Genomic DNA, 16,569 nt, shown 5'->3' on the forward strand with positions numbered 1-16,569 from the left:
TGTTATCATGTGACTGGCCCTTACTTATCCTCTTCCGTGCCTCTGCCCCTGTACCAACTGGAGGTCTCTTCATCAACTCTCCCTAGGAGTCTGGTTGCCGATCCACATGTTCCTCTGCAGGGGAGGCGGCTTTCCTCATCTCCCTAGTTAAAACCTGCTTACACCTTTCAATGTTGATGCCAGCGTCTGGTCCAACTCTGTGTTTAGGTGGAGCCGATCTTTGTATAGCTCCCTTCCCATCCAAAGTTTCCCCAGTTCCTAACGAACGTAACCCCTCCTCTCTACACCCACGTCTGCACCCACTCATTTGAGACTCTGAAGTCTGCCTGTCTCCTGCCCGGCATGGGACGAGCATTTCTGGAAGGCCGCGTAATTGGGCAACAAAATGGCAAATTGAATTTAATGCTAGATAATTGTAAAGTTTATGCACACATTGGAAAAATAACCCACTACTACAAATAGATGGGTAATTAAGCTACACGAGTCAGGAAAAGATCTTAGTGTCATCGGGATTGGTCTTCTGAGTGTCACTATGCAGTGCGCAGAGGCGGTCCAAAAAGCAAACGAGTTAGATCATTAAAAAGGGGATAGAGAATAAGACTGTATCATTTATTGCCCTTATATAAACGTATGGTACATCACATCTCAACATATTTGTGTACAGATGTGTCTTCCTCACCTCAAAAGATATCTACACTAAAAAGGTTCAGAAAGGGTAACTAAAAGGATAGGGGTTGGAGAGGGTTCCCATAGGAGGAAAATGAAAGCGAGAGACTAGGAGGATATGAAGAGGTATATACAATACATGAGTGATGTTTGGAGAAAGTGCAGATAGGAAAAATTATTTACTTTTCCCATATATCAAGCAACTACCGGGGTCACAAAGAAATTAACAGGCGCAGGTTTAAAACAAATAAGAGCTGCTTCTCAACAGCACACAGATCAACTTGTGGAACTCCTTCTGGGAGGGTGAAGGCTAGACTATACACAGTGTGTTAAAAAGAACTGGATAAATTATTGGTGGTTAAGTCAATAAATGGCTATTAGCCTGGAGGGTAAAATATGAGTGTTCCCAGTCTCTTGTTCGGCAATGATGGAGCATGGATGGCAGGAGAGAGATCACTTGATCATTGCCGGTTTAGGTTTCAGCTCCTCTGATGTACCTGGCATTGGCCACTGTCAGTAGACAGATACTGGGCAAGATGGACCTTTGGTCTGACCCAGTACGGCCGTTCTTATGTTCTTAAAGGCAGTATAAAAGTACTACATCACACACTCATAAAACAGAGCATTTATCTCTGCTCTGTAAGGTTTGATGTCTGTCAACCTAGGAGACATAAACGAATCCTGAAATCGAGACACGATAGTTCCAGTTCCTCTTCTAGTTAGCTGTCCAGAGGAATTTTCATATTTAATGCAGCAGGTATGTTCTGCGGTCTGTCTGGGGTCTCAGTTTTTAAAAAAAAGCTTTACAAATCCATCTTTAAAAAGGAAGATGGACTCTGCGTCTAGGATCTATTATGGCAGCTGCTGAAAGCTGATTTTTTTTTTTTTAAATCAACTACCCAGAGTCACTTCTTTGCATGTTATACAGTGATTTCAACCAAATCTCTCAAAACACTTGGTCTACCTTATAAAGTGAGATGTAATGTTAGTCTTCTATTCATTTTATAAACTGGTGGACATCAGCACAGTGGTTAAGTGATTTCCCCAAAGTTACACAAGTGGCAGGTCTGGGAACAGAACCAAAGATTTCTGACTCCCAACATTACCCGAAATTCATGTAATCCATACTGCTCACAGCAAACTTGGCATCCATTTCTAATCTTAAGAGAATCAAAACTAAACTTTGCAAAACTTCATTAGTGAAAGTTAGTGACAGAGACCCATTGTGATTTACAGAATTTTACCAGTTAGAAAGTATAGTACATGCCAAAATGTACTATAAATGTGGTGTTCATTTATTTTGAGAGTGCAGTCTATCTTTAATTATTGATAGTACTTCATAATATTTAGGTAAGTGTTCTGCATATATATGGTTAGAATAATTAAGATTTTGCAAAACAAGAAGTCACTACAGCACTTTGCTATTAAATCTTGGTAAAGGAGGCACACTGTTTCATGTGTGAAAATTATGAAGTTCATTGATTAGCAAACTCAGGAAGGTTCTACCTTATTGCTGTTCTGCTACCAAAGTGATACCAAAAAAGTCCTAGACTATTTAAGCATTTAGATGATTTACCTAATTTCTACAGAAAGTCAACTCCTTTAGCTCAAATTTGTGCTATTTCACACAAATGTAAATGTAGCTTGCAGCACAGGTATGGGAAGCAATTAACATTTAGTAGCACTTGTATGGGAGGACTGCTTTTCACTTCACAAGAAATAAGTCGTCTCAGGGTTAGCTCCACCTAGCTGAAGCTAACTGGGATTCTTTTTACAGGTGAATTTAAATATGCTCCCATCAAATCTCTAACTCAGCATACACGCACAGAGCAAGATGTAGGTTCTGAGCCTACTTTAGACTAACAGTCCTGTTACCATGGATCTATCAGTGGGCTTAACCTTCTTTGTTACAATCCCTAATAACTATTAATAATTAGGCCCGATGGAAAATCTAAAAAGATGAACCTATTTCCTCCACTCAAAACTGCAAGCTACAAAAACAAAACCAGTGTAGTGTATAAGATTGGATACAGAAATGCTATACGTACTTCCAAGAGGAAATCCTCTTAGCCCAAAGCCAGTCTAGAAATTAAACTCATTTAATTAAAATTTTATAAGAGTGCTGCTGGAACTGCAATTCCTGGTTTCCAGGTAACGGTGCGACGTTACCATTCAGTGTTCCCCAGCCCAGCTGTCTAAATGTTCAGAGTCCAGCACAGTGCCCAAATATTAGTAGGGCTATAGCTGAAAACAGACAATGGGATCCCAAGCTTATGGTTTGCACACATGTGATTTCCTGGGGGACATGTGGCTTAAGAAAGGGCAATATTGATCCTTTTAATACAGTGGTTCTCAACCTGTGGCCCAATCAGCATGCAGCTGCAGCCCTGTGACATCCTCAAGGCCATACAGGTAGTATATATAGTGTGTGGATATGGCCCAAACAACACAGAGAGCTGCTTATGCGGTCCACAATGGTAAACAGGTTGAGAACCACTGCTTTAGTGTAACCATCACACGGTCTGGAAACCATGACAGATCAGAAGGTGCAATAGCACCTATTGCAAACATTTTTTGGCCTCATTTTTAAAGTTAGGTAGTTAGCATTAGTCTGGGAAAGGGGAAAATAAAGCCATTACAAGGAATGCTATTGATACTGGAAGCTTCTTCTGCGGCTATGTATATGCCATGTATGTGTAAAAACAAACCTGAAGGTGAAAATGTTTTAAATACTATAACAAGAAATATTTTAAACAGATTTGTGTACAGGTATATTCCACATTCATAGCTGCAATTCTATAGTCTAGTCATTGTATTGATGCTGAGGAGTAAATAATTATGAACATTTTAGAGTGATCGCACACAAACATACTGCTTGTCAGAACTCCAACTAACAATCTTTAGCAGGAATTAAATATTGTGCCTTAATGAATGACAGATTTCCAGAATGAAAAAAACAAAATCATTAGTATTATTTGCTTCTGCCAGGACACTAGGTATTGACTTCACAGTGCTGCAAGATCACTAGAGATATAAAAATGTTTGCCCAATGACAAAATACGTCAGTAGGGAAAGATTTTTAAGATTTTAAACTAAGTATTAAATTAGGGTGATCACAATAAATCAGTAAGGAAAACAAAACTGACATTTCTCTTAAATCTCAGTGTGTAGCACTAGCCACTAGGCCATCTTGCTTATGAAAAGCAGCACGTGCCTAATTCTGCTTGCTATGAAGAGAACAAGAATATATCATGTCAGTTCTAAGCCTCCATACATGGAGCTTAATTCAGATATTAGTCTTGCTTACACCCACTCACTAATGTAGGAGTGTAAAAGGAGTCTAATGGCAAAACGTACACAGCAAGGAGCTTTGATAAATGTAAATTTAGGTAAGGGGTGGCTTTCGTTAACTCATCTTCTTACACCCTTCTGTTAGCTGTTCTTTTTCCCCACCCATAACACTCCTTCCTCCTACCCCCACAGCCTGCGAACAACACCATGCTAGACTCCCTTAAACTCCAAAGGCCACATACAGAGACAATGAATAAGGAGGGGTAAACTTCACATTAGTGAAGCATGTGCAAGTAGGAGTCTGCATTTGTGTAAATAAGACAAGTGGAGGAGCTAAAGAAACAAGGTAAATTCAGACTACCCCTGACTCCTCTGAATTTGGCTTAGAGTGTGGCAGAAACTTACATACTGAAAACTACTCCTATTGCATATTTAACATACCCAAGTGCTTCTGAAAATAAGGGTTACAAAGAAATAAGCACTTCCCTTGCCCTCCCAGCCCACTTCTTACAAAGAGCTACTGTTTGTTAATCCAAAAGCATTCCTAATGATCTGCTGGAATTAACATCTAACACTGGCAATTTGTTTTATCCCCATTTTCCTTCAGTATTTCACTTCCTTATTAAACAGCTGCCACAGCATAGTGCTTTAGGCTGGGAAGATGACCAGAAAATGCAGCTAGAGAATGTTATATCAAAGAGATTTCCTGCCCAGCTGAGAAGCTGCCTATATACAAAGCAAGTCGACCTCCCATCTGCACTGACTACAAACATCACCTCTATAACATGTGTCCTGAGTCAATCTAGTAATTTAAAAGCATTAATATTTATGTGGTAACTACTTCATTACACTACAGATTACATGCCAAGCAATTTGCAAGCCCTCTGAAATACAAAGCTAGAATTTAGTATTTGCAACTATGAGTCTAATTCTCATCCAGTACTCCCCTCTTCAAGTCGTTTCTTGGTATCTGTCTCTACTCTTGGCCCATCAAGATTCATAAATAGTGCAAGATGTGTCAAGTTACTTTAAAAAAAAAAAAAAACACGCTGAAAAATTTAAATAGGCAAAGCCAAGAAAGATGTCCTCTAGCTTACTCAGCAGTCTTTAGAAATACAAGTGTGTTAAAATTCTAATGCCACTTGATAGCCACATGGCAGCTAAACAGGATTTTAATGATAGCATCTACCACAATGCTTTATTTGATTGCTTAATGATTTTACAAGGCCAATTCTTATGTAAAACACATTGTAAAAATTTCCAGAATACCACGCAAAGATCTTCATGTTGTATAGCTCAAAAATCAGTATGTGTAATAAACAGGTCTGTCTGAAATGCACAGCAAGATCATAGGGTTAAATTTAACACATTTGTTTAGTTAAGAACTAAGATTTATCACACATGACAAAAGAATTATTCTTTGCAAACCTATTAGCTCCCTCTATGCAAGGATGTCAAAGGACTTTAAAAGACTTAATGCTCACAGTACACTTATGTGGTGGATAAGTATCACTATTCTCATTTCACAGAGGGAAACCAAAGCACAGAGAATTATGCCCAAAGTCATACAGTAAATCTGTGCCAGAGCCAGGAACAGAATCCACAAGTCCTGAGTCACATTACTGTTAAACACAGAAACTACTCTCGCGCCACATTATTGCGACTCAGTTTTGAGATGCATGCAGTATAACTAGTGAAAAATTGCTGCTAACACATTGTTCACAAAGGTTACTGGCCCATTTCCCTTACAAAGCCTCTTTTCTATGAGGTAGAACATGGGAAGAATGTTGGCAGAATGATGGAATTGCACCTAGAACATAAAACTACCTTTGAAAATAATCTTGGATGAGTCTATAGTACAACCATATCCTTGTGCAATATGGTAGAGAGTGGAACCAAAACTCATACATGACAAATTGACGAAGAAAGGACATATTTAAAGTGAGTCAGGGATAGCTAGGAGGCATACAATCTATTAGTTACACTTTAACAAGAAGGTCACAGTAATGATTGTTAAAAACCATTTCATAGAGTAAGAGAATATCCAGAGAGATATACTAGAACCATTATAATCTGCATGGTTGCTACTACATTCCAGGAGTTTAATATCGTCATTGTTTCTTATGGGATCTCACAGAATTTGTGGACTCTCTGGTCATGCTTCCAGCATTCTCTTGGCTTACCTACCAAAACCCTTGCTGCTCCTATTTACAGAATCCCTGCATCTGGTCTCTGCATACTGGTGAGTGTGCTCCATTTTGAGTCTTTCCCTCCCAGGCAAGATATCACTACAAAACAACATTTAAAATCTAACTACACATTTCACTTTGCAATGTTAGTAGGGATAAGGGGAAGCTGATTTAGTAGGATCCTGCACTTTCAATAAAAGCTGATAAAGCTTAAAAAGATATTGCACTTCTGCTTTTAAGTATGACAGGATTTTTCACTGGGGAGGCTTTATCATACTAGATACTCAATACTGGGCCATAAAGGGGGAAGAATTTTTCCTATATGGCTCAGTGAATGCTCAGATTTAAGGAAGAATGTATGGCAAGCAGACTTCTTGGGGTTTCTTGCTTTCTTCCTTTCCTTCTCTCCAAGTGACAAAGATATACAGCAACTCCCCGCTTAAAGTTGTAGTTATGCTCCCGAAAAATGTGACTTTAAGCAAAACAATGTTAAGCGAATCTATAAGAATTAATGTAAATGGGGGAGTTAGGTTCCAGGAAATTTTTTTCCCACCAGACAAAAGACAATTTTTTTTATATCTATTTATCTCTATATGCACCCCGATATAACGCAGCCCAATATAACATGAATTTGGATATAACGCAGTAAAGCAGCGCTCTGGGGGTGGGGTGGGGCTGTGCACTCCGGTGGATCAAAGCAAGTTCAACATAACGCAATTTCACCTATAATGCGATAAGATTTTTTGGCTCCCGAGGACACCTTTATATCGAGGTAGAGGTGTATACACACACACACACACACACACACACACACACACACACACACACACACACACACACACACAGTATAAGTTTAAACAAACAATTTGATACTGGTATGCAGCAATGATGATTGTGAAGCTTGGTTGAGGTGGTGAAGTTAGAGGGTGGGATATTTCCCTGGGAATGTCTTACTGCTAAATGATGAACTAGCAACCAGCTAAGCCCTCAAGGGTTAACCCAATGTTGTTAATGTAGCCTCACACTCTACAAGGCAGCACGAATGGAGGGAGGGGAGGCAGCATGGTAGACAGAGACACACACGTGTGAAAGATGTGCATTGCCCCTTTAAGTATGCTGACCCCACTAAGTACACTGCCTTTTTAAGTAGATCAGCAAGTTGAGACAGAAGCTGCTGCCAGAAAGCTCCCTCCATCGTGTCCCTCCACCGCACTCTATGGAGATAGAGTAAGCAAGGTGCAGGAGCAGGGGGGGAGGACACCCTGACATTAGCCCCACATCTCCCCCTCCCTCCTCTCCACAGAGCAAGCAGGAGGCTCCAGGGAGCAGCTCCAAGGCAGAGGGCAGGGGTAGCACAAGGCAGTGGGACAGCTGAACTGCCAGCAATTGACAGCCTGCTGGGCGGCTGCTGTACAGGGAACTTACCGGAGAGGGGAGCTGATAGAGGGGCTGACGGCCCACCCTAGTTCCAAGCCCCCACCAGCTAGCTCCAATGGGCTGCTCTTCCTGCAAGCAGTGAACAAAGCAGGCGGCTGCCAAACAACATTATAAGGGAGCACTGCATAACTTTAAACGAGCATGTTCTCTAATTGATCAGTAACGTAACAATGAAACAACGTTAACTAGGACAACTTCACAGTACTTATACAGTAACTTTTCACTTATACATCTTGCTCGCTTTCTGATACCACTCTCTGAAGAGAAAGTATGTAGATTTACTGCTAAAAAAAATAAAATAAAACAAATAAATCAACATACCCTTACAGTCCCAACCGGGATTATTCTATCTACTACCCAAGACACACAAACCTGGAAATCCTGGACACATCATCTCTGGGATTGGTGCTCTCATTGATGGACTGTCCGGACATGTGGACTCTCTACTCAGACCCTATGCCACCAGCACCCCCACCTATCTCCATGACACCACTGATCTCCTGAGAAAACTACAATGCATTGGTGATCTTCCAGAAAACACCATCCTAGCCACCATGGATGTAGAGGCTCTCTACACAACTTGTATTCCATCTGTGTGTGGGAGGTTTGTTAGGAACGGTATGCTTGATGATGCCACAGCACAACTGGTTGTTGAGCTCTGTGACTTTATCCTCACACACAATTATTTCAAATTTGGTGACAATATATACCTCCAGACCAGTGGCACCGCTATGGGTACCCACATGGCCCTACAATATGCCAACATTTTTATGGCTGACCTGGAACAACGCTTCCTCAGCTCTTGTCCACTCATGCCCCTTCTCTACCTACGCTACACTGACATCATCATCTGGACCCAGGGGAAGGAGACGCTGGAAGAATTCCACCATGATTTCAACAGTTTCCACCCCAACATCAACCTCAGTCTGGACCAATCTACACGGGAGGTCCACTTCCTAGACACCATAGTACAAATAAGTGATGGTCACGTTACCACCACCCTATACTGAAAACCCACCAACCACTATGCCTAACTTCATGCCTCCAGCTTCCATCCCAGATACACTACATGATCCGTTCTCTACAGCCAAGCGCTGAGGTACAACCACATTTGCTCCAACCCCTCAGACAGAGACCAACACCTACAAAATCTCCACCAAGCATTCTCAAAACTACAATACCCGTACAAGGAAACATATCAACAGAGTCAGAAGCGTACCCAAAAGCCTCCTGCCACAAGACAAACCCAAGAAAGAAACCAACAGAACTCCACTGCCCATCACCTACAACCCTCAGCTAAAACCTCTCCAACACATTATCAGTGATCAACAACTCATCCTGACAACGATCCCTCGCTTTCACAGGCCTTGGGAGGCAGGCCAGTCCTCACCCACAGATAACCCGCCAACCTTAGGCATATTCTCACCAGCAACCACATACCATACCATAGTAACTAACTCTGGAACCAATCCATGAAACAAACCTCGATGCCAACTCTGCACACATATCTACACCAGCGACATCATCACAGGACCTAACCAGATCAGCCACAACATCACCAGTTCATTCACCGGCACGTCCACTGATGTAATATATGTCATCATGTGTCAGCAATGCCCCTCTGCTATGTACATCGGAAAAACTGGCCAGTCCCTATGTAAAAGGATAAATGGACTAGTCAGATATTAGGAATGGCAATATACAAAAACCTGTAGGAGAACACTTCAATCTCCCTGGACACACAATAGCAGATTTAAAGGTAGCCATCCTGCAGCAAAAAAACTTCAAGACCAAACTTCAAAGAGAAACTGCTGAGTGTCAGTTCATTTGCAAATTTGACCCCATCAGCTCAGGATTAAACAAAGACTGAATGGCTTGCCAACTACAAAAGCAGTTTTTCCTTCCCTGGTGTTCACATCTCAATTGCTAGAAGAGGGCCTCATCCTCCCTGATTGAACTAACCTCGTTATCTCTAGACTGATTCTTGCCTGCATATTTATACCTGCCTCTGGAAATTTCCACTACATGCATCTGATGAAGTGAGTATTCACCCATGAAAGCTTATGCTTTAATACATCTGTTAGTCTACAAGGTACCACAGGATTTTTTGTCGCTTTTTACAGATCCAAACTAACATGGCTACCCCTGATACTTGCTAAAAAATTGACATTCATCATCATTCTTTCACAACCCTGTTTCGAGCATGTATAACAGCTTCTATTATGGCCCGTAAGAGATATATGAAAAGAGTCAACACTTCATACTTTTTGCGAAAACAGCTTAATTTAAAATCCAACTTGTTAGTTAAAGAATGTGATGTACAGAATTCTATATTTTTTCCAAATCAATTTGTCTGCTGGTTGGAGTAAATCTGATATGCATTCAATTTATGTTATGCTAAGAGGGCCTAATCAAGACTTGTATAAGCAGGTACAACTTAGCAGGTTCAAGGTGTTTTGCCTTATACAAAGGTGTCATAGCACACTAATAATGAAAAACTGCTCTCTCATTTTTACCATATAATTATAAAATAAATCAATTTAAATACAAATATTCTAATTACATTTCAGTGAGATACTTCGGCCTGTTTTTCACTTGTGAGCCTTGTTTGAAGCTCGACCTACATGCAGCATGGCTGAGGCATGTAACTTAGATTCCTGTGGCCCTAGGCAACTGCCCTGCTTGCTACCCCGTAATGCTGGCCCTGCATTTGCAACCCCTTAACCCATCCCATGACCTCCCTAAGGACTGCAACCCCTACGTTGAGAAATACTGATGTAAAGGAGTTGAGTAACCCTTGGAAGACCTCTGTGTACCCCCAGGGATATGCGTACCCCTGGTTGAGAACCACTGGGCTAGTGGATGTGGCATTTAGTTTTCACACCATGATTATGGACCCCATTCTAGGATGACACTGCATCACTTGGGGGGAAGGAGAGGAGCAGCTGATCTGGTATCCTTCATGTTATCTTCCAGCATTCAATACCTATCCAGTGTCATGTCATCTTCAAAAGGAAAAAAGGTGAACGAACCTCGGTTCTGGCCAACATTCTCCCTCACTCAACATAACAGATTCTAACATCCAAGTTTCTGCGTACATTAGCAACTACATAATGGTCACACTTTCCTTCACAGTCACCACTACGTAAAGCATTCAATCATTTATAAATCTATTTAGATCTGCAGTAGGAATTACACAGAGGCAACAGAACTCCAACTGAAAATGTGGAATACAAACCCGTTCTGTAACTCGTACCATGCCTGAAGCTCTACTATTTTGTATTACAAAAAAAGGTAACTTTTGTAAGGCAAACACACTGAAACAATGTACTTCACCACATCACCACAGTTCTGTCTAGAGAAAAACATCTTGTAGTAAAAAATAAATTCCATCCACAAGATCATGAACTGTATTGAAACATACCATCTAGATAAAAAAGCATAACACTCCTGCACTGTGCGCTTCTTGTGAAGTGATAATCTAGAAATAGATTTAACAGAGAGAGGGGCAACATCAAATTTACTCTAGGATGCATACTTTCTGGCAATTCTTAAAATGCTAACATGAAGTTCAACAGAAACAGCAGAAATATGCTAGTGTATGCTGAATACTATTACTGTAATTTGTGTTCATTGACTTTTCAACAGCACTATATGCCAGAAGTAAATGCTGAACAGAAAACTTGCTGTCTTTTCGTATCCCATACATTCCAGAACATTATATTGGCTCTCTCATCTAAAGGGTTGGCCAGGCTCAAGAATTGCAAGGTCTGCTCAGTACTCCCCAAGCTGGAGGATCCCATTTTGCAGTACTCCTGAAGTCAGTACTGAGCAAGGGCCTCAGCTCTGCCCTGCTCAGCACTTGAGACAAGTGTCAGTTAGTGGAGAAGATGGGGGGAGAGGGGGAGTAGCAGAACTCTGATTCAGGTCAAAACTAACAAACGGATTCACAAAAATAGAAGGTACACACCTTTATCCCGATGAAGCCTATCAAACTTTGAACTACTGGCTCTTGGTGTGCAATGAGACTGGTTCAGAACTATAGTAAGAATCAGACACTGGATCACAGTTTCAGTTTCCCTGCCATCACTGTTAATTAGATTGGTAGCTGAAAAACGCAGTGACACCCCAGGTATGTGAACTATTCAGATACCAAGGAGTGAGCACCAAGGAAATTCCTATCTAAAAAACCTGAAAAACTAACATGAATTCCAGATTCTTTTTAATTGTAAAGTTAGGAAATGAAACTAACACATAACATTGCAGATCAGCAAGTGCATTAGTATGAGTGAAGCACACAGCAAGTTACTACTCTGTCATACCGCAGGGTTTAAGTTATATAATGAGCTCCCAGCCCTCTAAATTATCCTCACTACCAAATTCTCTCTTTAAGATCAGTTTCTGCCTTCATAGGAAAATATTTATTTTGATCCATTTAGAGGAGGATGGTAACAATATAACAGCCACAATCCTCACTACAATCATCAAAGGATGAGAAAGTTCCTTAGCTCTTCTCCCCACATAATAAATCTTTAATCCATTCACTGAAGGTGGGCACAGGTAGGTAGACTCTTGGGCCTTGCTCACTGAAACTCACCCATTCACCACAAAGCTTAAACCAAGAGATGTTATTAAATACATAATTTTTATTAATGTACTGAACATTGTTCCTGATCAAGATATTACCCTCCTGATTAAATTCTTCCTTTCCTGTGTCTTCATGGGATTTTATCTGAACACTTCACCTTTCAGATTCTCAACCTTTGGCTTTGTCTAGTCTTAGAGTGTATATCCTTAAGATGTGCAATGTAAATACAAATAAACAAGTATATTATTTATGCAATTATAGTGTACATTATCGCTGACTTTATTATTAAATGTACATAGCATCTATTTACAAGCAGCTTAGGCATTTTAATCAGTGAATCAAAGTTTATAATTTGTAACTCAAGAGAATAAACCTTGATGTTTGAAAAACATGAAACATGTAATACTAAAATCTTCTGAAATAAAAAAAGATTTAACATTTATTTCTAGAGGGGTCTTAAGTTGTTACCATAAGTTCTAAAAAGAAGAGATCCCACAACCCCAGAGCCACCAAGACAGATACTATCTCTTCTTGCAAGCCTCAGGCTCAAAAGCCTCAGTCCCATGGGGCCTCAAAGAACAGGACAGTATAAGGGGAATGAATTAAGAGCTCAGAAAGGTCTCCAAGGTGCCAAATTTATTTGGTTTTTTTTAAAGTCTTAAATTTAATGGACTCCATGCCCACACAGGCAAATAAAGCAGCAAGCAAACAGGCTCCTCCTGATATATCTCCAAGATGGATGGAATTGATGATGGTTGAACAGACTTTTTTGGTCGCTGAGGGTAGGGCATTTGGCAATAATATAACCCGTCATCATGGCATGCATCATAATCAGCAAGTGAATTATATGACTATTCTAAATTCCATCACCTTGCTTATTTATCAAAAACTGAATACAAGTGCTTAACATGCAACTCTAGTAACCATAACAAACATAACAGATAGGTGTTTCTAAGAATATCCAAATACCGTGGAAATATTTTCCCCTGGAAAGTTTCATGGATTCTCAAGAGAAAACCTTATTTAAAACCTCATTAAAATCATCCCAGAAACAACTCATCTGAAGCACAAAGGGGGCATCTAAAATTACTATAAGGAAACAAGAAAAAAGATCAACGTGTATTTGGCCAAAATTTTAATTTTGTAAAAACAAGCTTCTATAAAACATAACCAGCCCCCCTTAAGCAATTCCCCTGAACACTGCAATATTAAGAACTTGGGATTAATTTTCATTGTCCATGATGAGAAAGAAACAATTAAATTAAAATGTAAACTGGATTTTAAAATGTATTCGTTTTTAATAATGTAAACTAGGATTAGTAAAAGAAAGAGCATCTTATGTTGCAAACAAACATTTCTCAGCGGCCTGCGTCTCTATAACCAACTGTATATCTTGAAACGCTGCTACAGAAGGTGTCTATCATAGTAGTCTCCTCATACAAGTATATATGTAGGAATGGTCCAGGTTAAAATTTTAAAAAACAAAGACAAAATAGAATAACAGGTCACAGCTCATACCTTAAAGAGGAAAAATTGGAATAAGTGAAGAACTGTAACAACGCAATACAAAAACATCTAACTTTGTTCTCTAAACTATTCCTGTAAGACTGTCACATTACAAAAAATAGGCTCTCAATCTTGTAATCAGATCTGTCACTGTGGAAGAACCCTTGTATCTGTGTGGATCCTATTGCTGAAATTGTACTCTCAAATGCTCCTAACCCTCCTCAATGTGTCATATTTTCTGTATTTTGTTTGTTTCCCTAGTTTCTGTAACACTACCACTAAAAGAGAAATATTTTACTATGAAAGGGAAACAATGAAGTTCACTATACACAAAACATCAACTATACAAAGGAATTTCCACCCTCTATCCTTTCAGAGGTAGTATCATAAATTTAAATATCATTTATAACAAGAATAGGTTAAAAAAAGACAAATGTAATGTTTAAATGGTCAGTGTCCCTTTAAATATCATATTAAAAAAATCTTATGTTTAACTATACATGTTTATTTGAAATTAAAGATGTTAAATATCCCTTCCTCTTGGTCATAATGTACTGGTGTACATCATAGCACATCCGCTGAAGATTTTAACCCATTGAGTTCAACAGGACTATTCATGTGCCTAAGGTTTGCCTAAGTAAAGTGATGCAGTGAAAGTTGGGGTACAGCTTGTGTGTGTGTACACACGCATACAGATGTTATCCACATATAATAGCAACATTTAAAAATACAGATAAACACCAGCCATCCCCCTACATTCAACAACCTAGACATTAATTGCCTCATTTCTTAAAGCCATCATGGGAAAGGTGAGTTTTGAATTCAGATTTGAGGGAAGAAAGGGTAATGGCTTTACACATAAGGTCAGAGAAGACATCCACACATGAGAGGCAGCACAGGAGGCATGAAGAGGTTTGCATGAGAAGCTGGCATAAGGGCTGACGATAAGGCTGGCATAACTGACAGAGAGGAGAGATGAGAGAAGAGACAAAAGCAGACCAGTTGGAAGAGGCAAAGTTGTGAAGGGGAAATATTCTTCAGTACCTTTATCAAAAAGCTATTCTGAAATACAGATAAGTTTAAATTATAAAGTTTTTTTTTGGGGGGGGGGGGAATCAATATTTCAAGGCATTGTTATTTCAGTTCACCATCTTTTAAGTTATCATTTATTCTTATTTCCATTACTTCTATCTCTATCAACCTAGCATCCAGTAACAAGCCCAACTCTATTTTGATTTGGGCAAAGTAAATCAAGGTAATCACATCATTTTTTTCTTTCTTTTAACCATATAATAATAATAATAATAATAATAATAATAATAATAATAAATGGAACATAACAGTGTAGAGCCACCTGGCTGATGCAATGAGGAAAAGGAAAAAAAAATCCTGGCAAAACCAGACGATACTATGTTCCTAAAATGCTGAGAGCAAATGGAAAGCACTTCACTTTCTAGAAACTGAAATAAATAAATACAGCATATTTTCTCCACAGTCACCAAAGAGGAGAAAAATGCCATGCTATACTTATGGTGGGGGGCGGGGTGAGGAAGGCAGCGATACCTTGAATCAATTGAGCCGATGGTGGCTGAAATTGGCTACCACATGCCAAGGGTAGAGCTGCTCCATTTTGGGGGCAATCTACAACAGGATCCATATTGTGGGAGACGCTAAAACCACCATCACTTTGTGCTCTGCCAGCACATCAGGGAGCAGCGAGAGCAGCACTCACCCGTGCACCCACTGAGTTTTGGAGCCGCCCCAACGCAGCAGTGGAAACCTACTAGCTTCCCGATGCCTTTGGCTCAGTAGCCCAGTCATCCAGGTCGGGCGGAATCAGAGACCGGCACCCTTACAACCAAGACACTGCGGCCCCTGCCAGGTATTTTTTGCACTGGGGCTGGGCGGGAAATGGCCGAGCATGTTGCCCGGCGAGCGGTGGGAGCTGAGCAGAAAGGTGGGGCTGTCGCTATCCCACCCTCCCGGGCCGGGCTCCTGCGGGGGATCGGCCCGTTAACCCGGGGATGAGGAAACAGCGGCCGGTCCGTTAGGTGCAGCCCGGCGCCGGTTGACAGCTCTCAGCGCCCGGGAGTGAGGGGCCCCGTCCCAGGCAGCCCCCCGCGCCTCACCTCGGTCTCCACCACCTCATGGTAAGCGGGGGGTGGATCGAACCCGCCTCCGCCGCTCCCCCCGCCGCCGTCTCCGTCCCCTCCGCGGGAGCCCTGGCCGCCCGCCGGCGAGCCGTGTCCGCCCTGCCCCGGCTGGCCCTGCCCGCTGTCCATGGGCTCGTAGCCGCCGTAGTGCAGGCCGGGCCGCTCGTTGGTGAGCAGCGCCACGGCCTCGTTGATGTCGTTCTTGGCCAGGCGCAGGGCCCTGCGGATGGCGGCCGCGTCCGAGAAGCCCATGCAGAGCAGCGTGGTCATGTGCTGCTCCTCCTCGCTCTCCATGGCCGGGCCGGGGGGAATAGGGGCCGGGAGCCGGGCTCAAGCGCTGCCCGCTCTGCGCGCCGCCATGCTGACGGCCGCTTTCCCCCTCCGCCTCAGGACCGCCGCCGCGGAGCCCCGCACCCACCCGGAAGCGGACGGGGAAGCCCGGGTGGGGGACAAGCTTGGGGCCCTGGTCACGTGACAAGGGAAGGGGGCGTGGCTTCTTGGGTATGAATGGAGGCGGGCAGGGGCGGGGTGTGAGGGAGGAGGAGGTTGCCATGGGAACCTGAGAAGGCTGCTGCGGAGGCGGGGAGAGGGGCAGGAGAGAGGCTCGGGGCTGGAAGGGAGGGGCTCTGAGCGGGAGGATGCAGCCTCCTGAGGAGCCTGAGTGGGAGAAGGGTCTAGGGCAAGAGGGTACCTGGGGAGGCTGAGGGAGTGGAATGGAGGCTCCCAGGAGTGGAGGAGA

The 16,569-nt window shown here is 41.9% G+C and overlaps 1 protein-coding gene across 3 annotated transcripts in view; it reads right to left on the reverse strand.

Annotated features, from left to right (window-relative positions):
• The window catches only part of USP24 (ubiquitin specific peptidase 24), a 121,561-nt gene extending 105,344 nt beyond the window's left edge, over positions 1 to 16,217 (reverse strand). For all 3 annotated transcript variants that reach the window (XM_075067635.1, XM_032766955.2, XM_075067636.1), the window contains exon 1: positions 15,807 to 16,217. In XM_075067635.1, coding sequence (XP_074923736.1) covers positions 15,807 to 16,124 — 318 coding nt within the window. In that variant the 5' untranslated portion in view covers positions 16,125 to 16,217. The remainder of the gene's footprint in view (positions 1 to 15,806) is intronic.
• Positions 16,218 to 16,569: the final 352 nt, after the last annotated feature.

The sequence above is a fragment of the Chelonoidis abingdonii genome, chromosome 7 (genome assembly GCF_003597395.2).
Source record: "Chelonoidis abingdonii isolate Lonesome George chromosome 7, CheloAbing_2.0, whole genome shotgun sequence".
In the NCBI taxonomy this organism is placed as follows: Eukaryota; Metazoa; Chordata; order Testudines; family Testudinidae; genus Chelonoidis; species Chelonoidis abingdonii.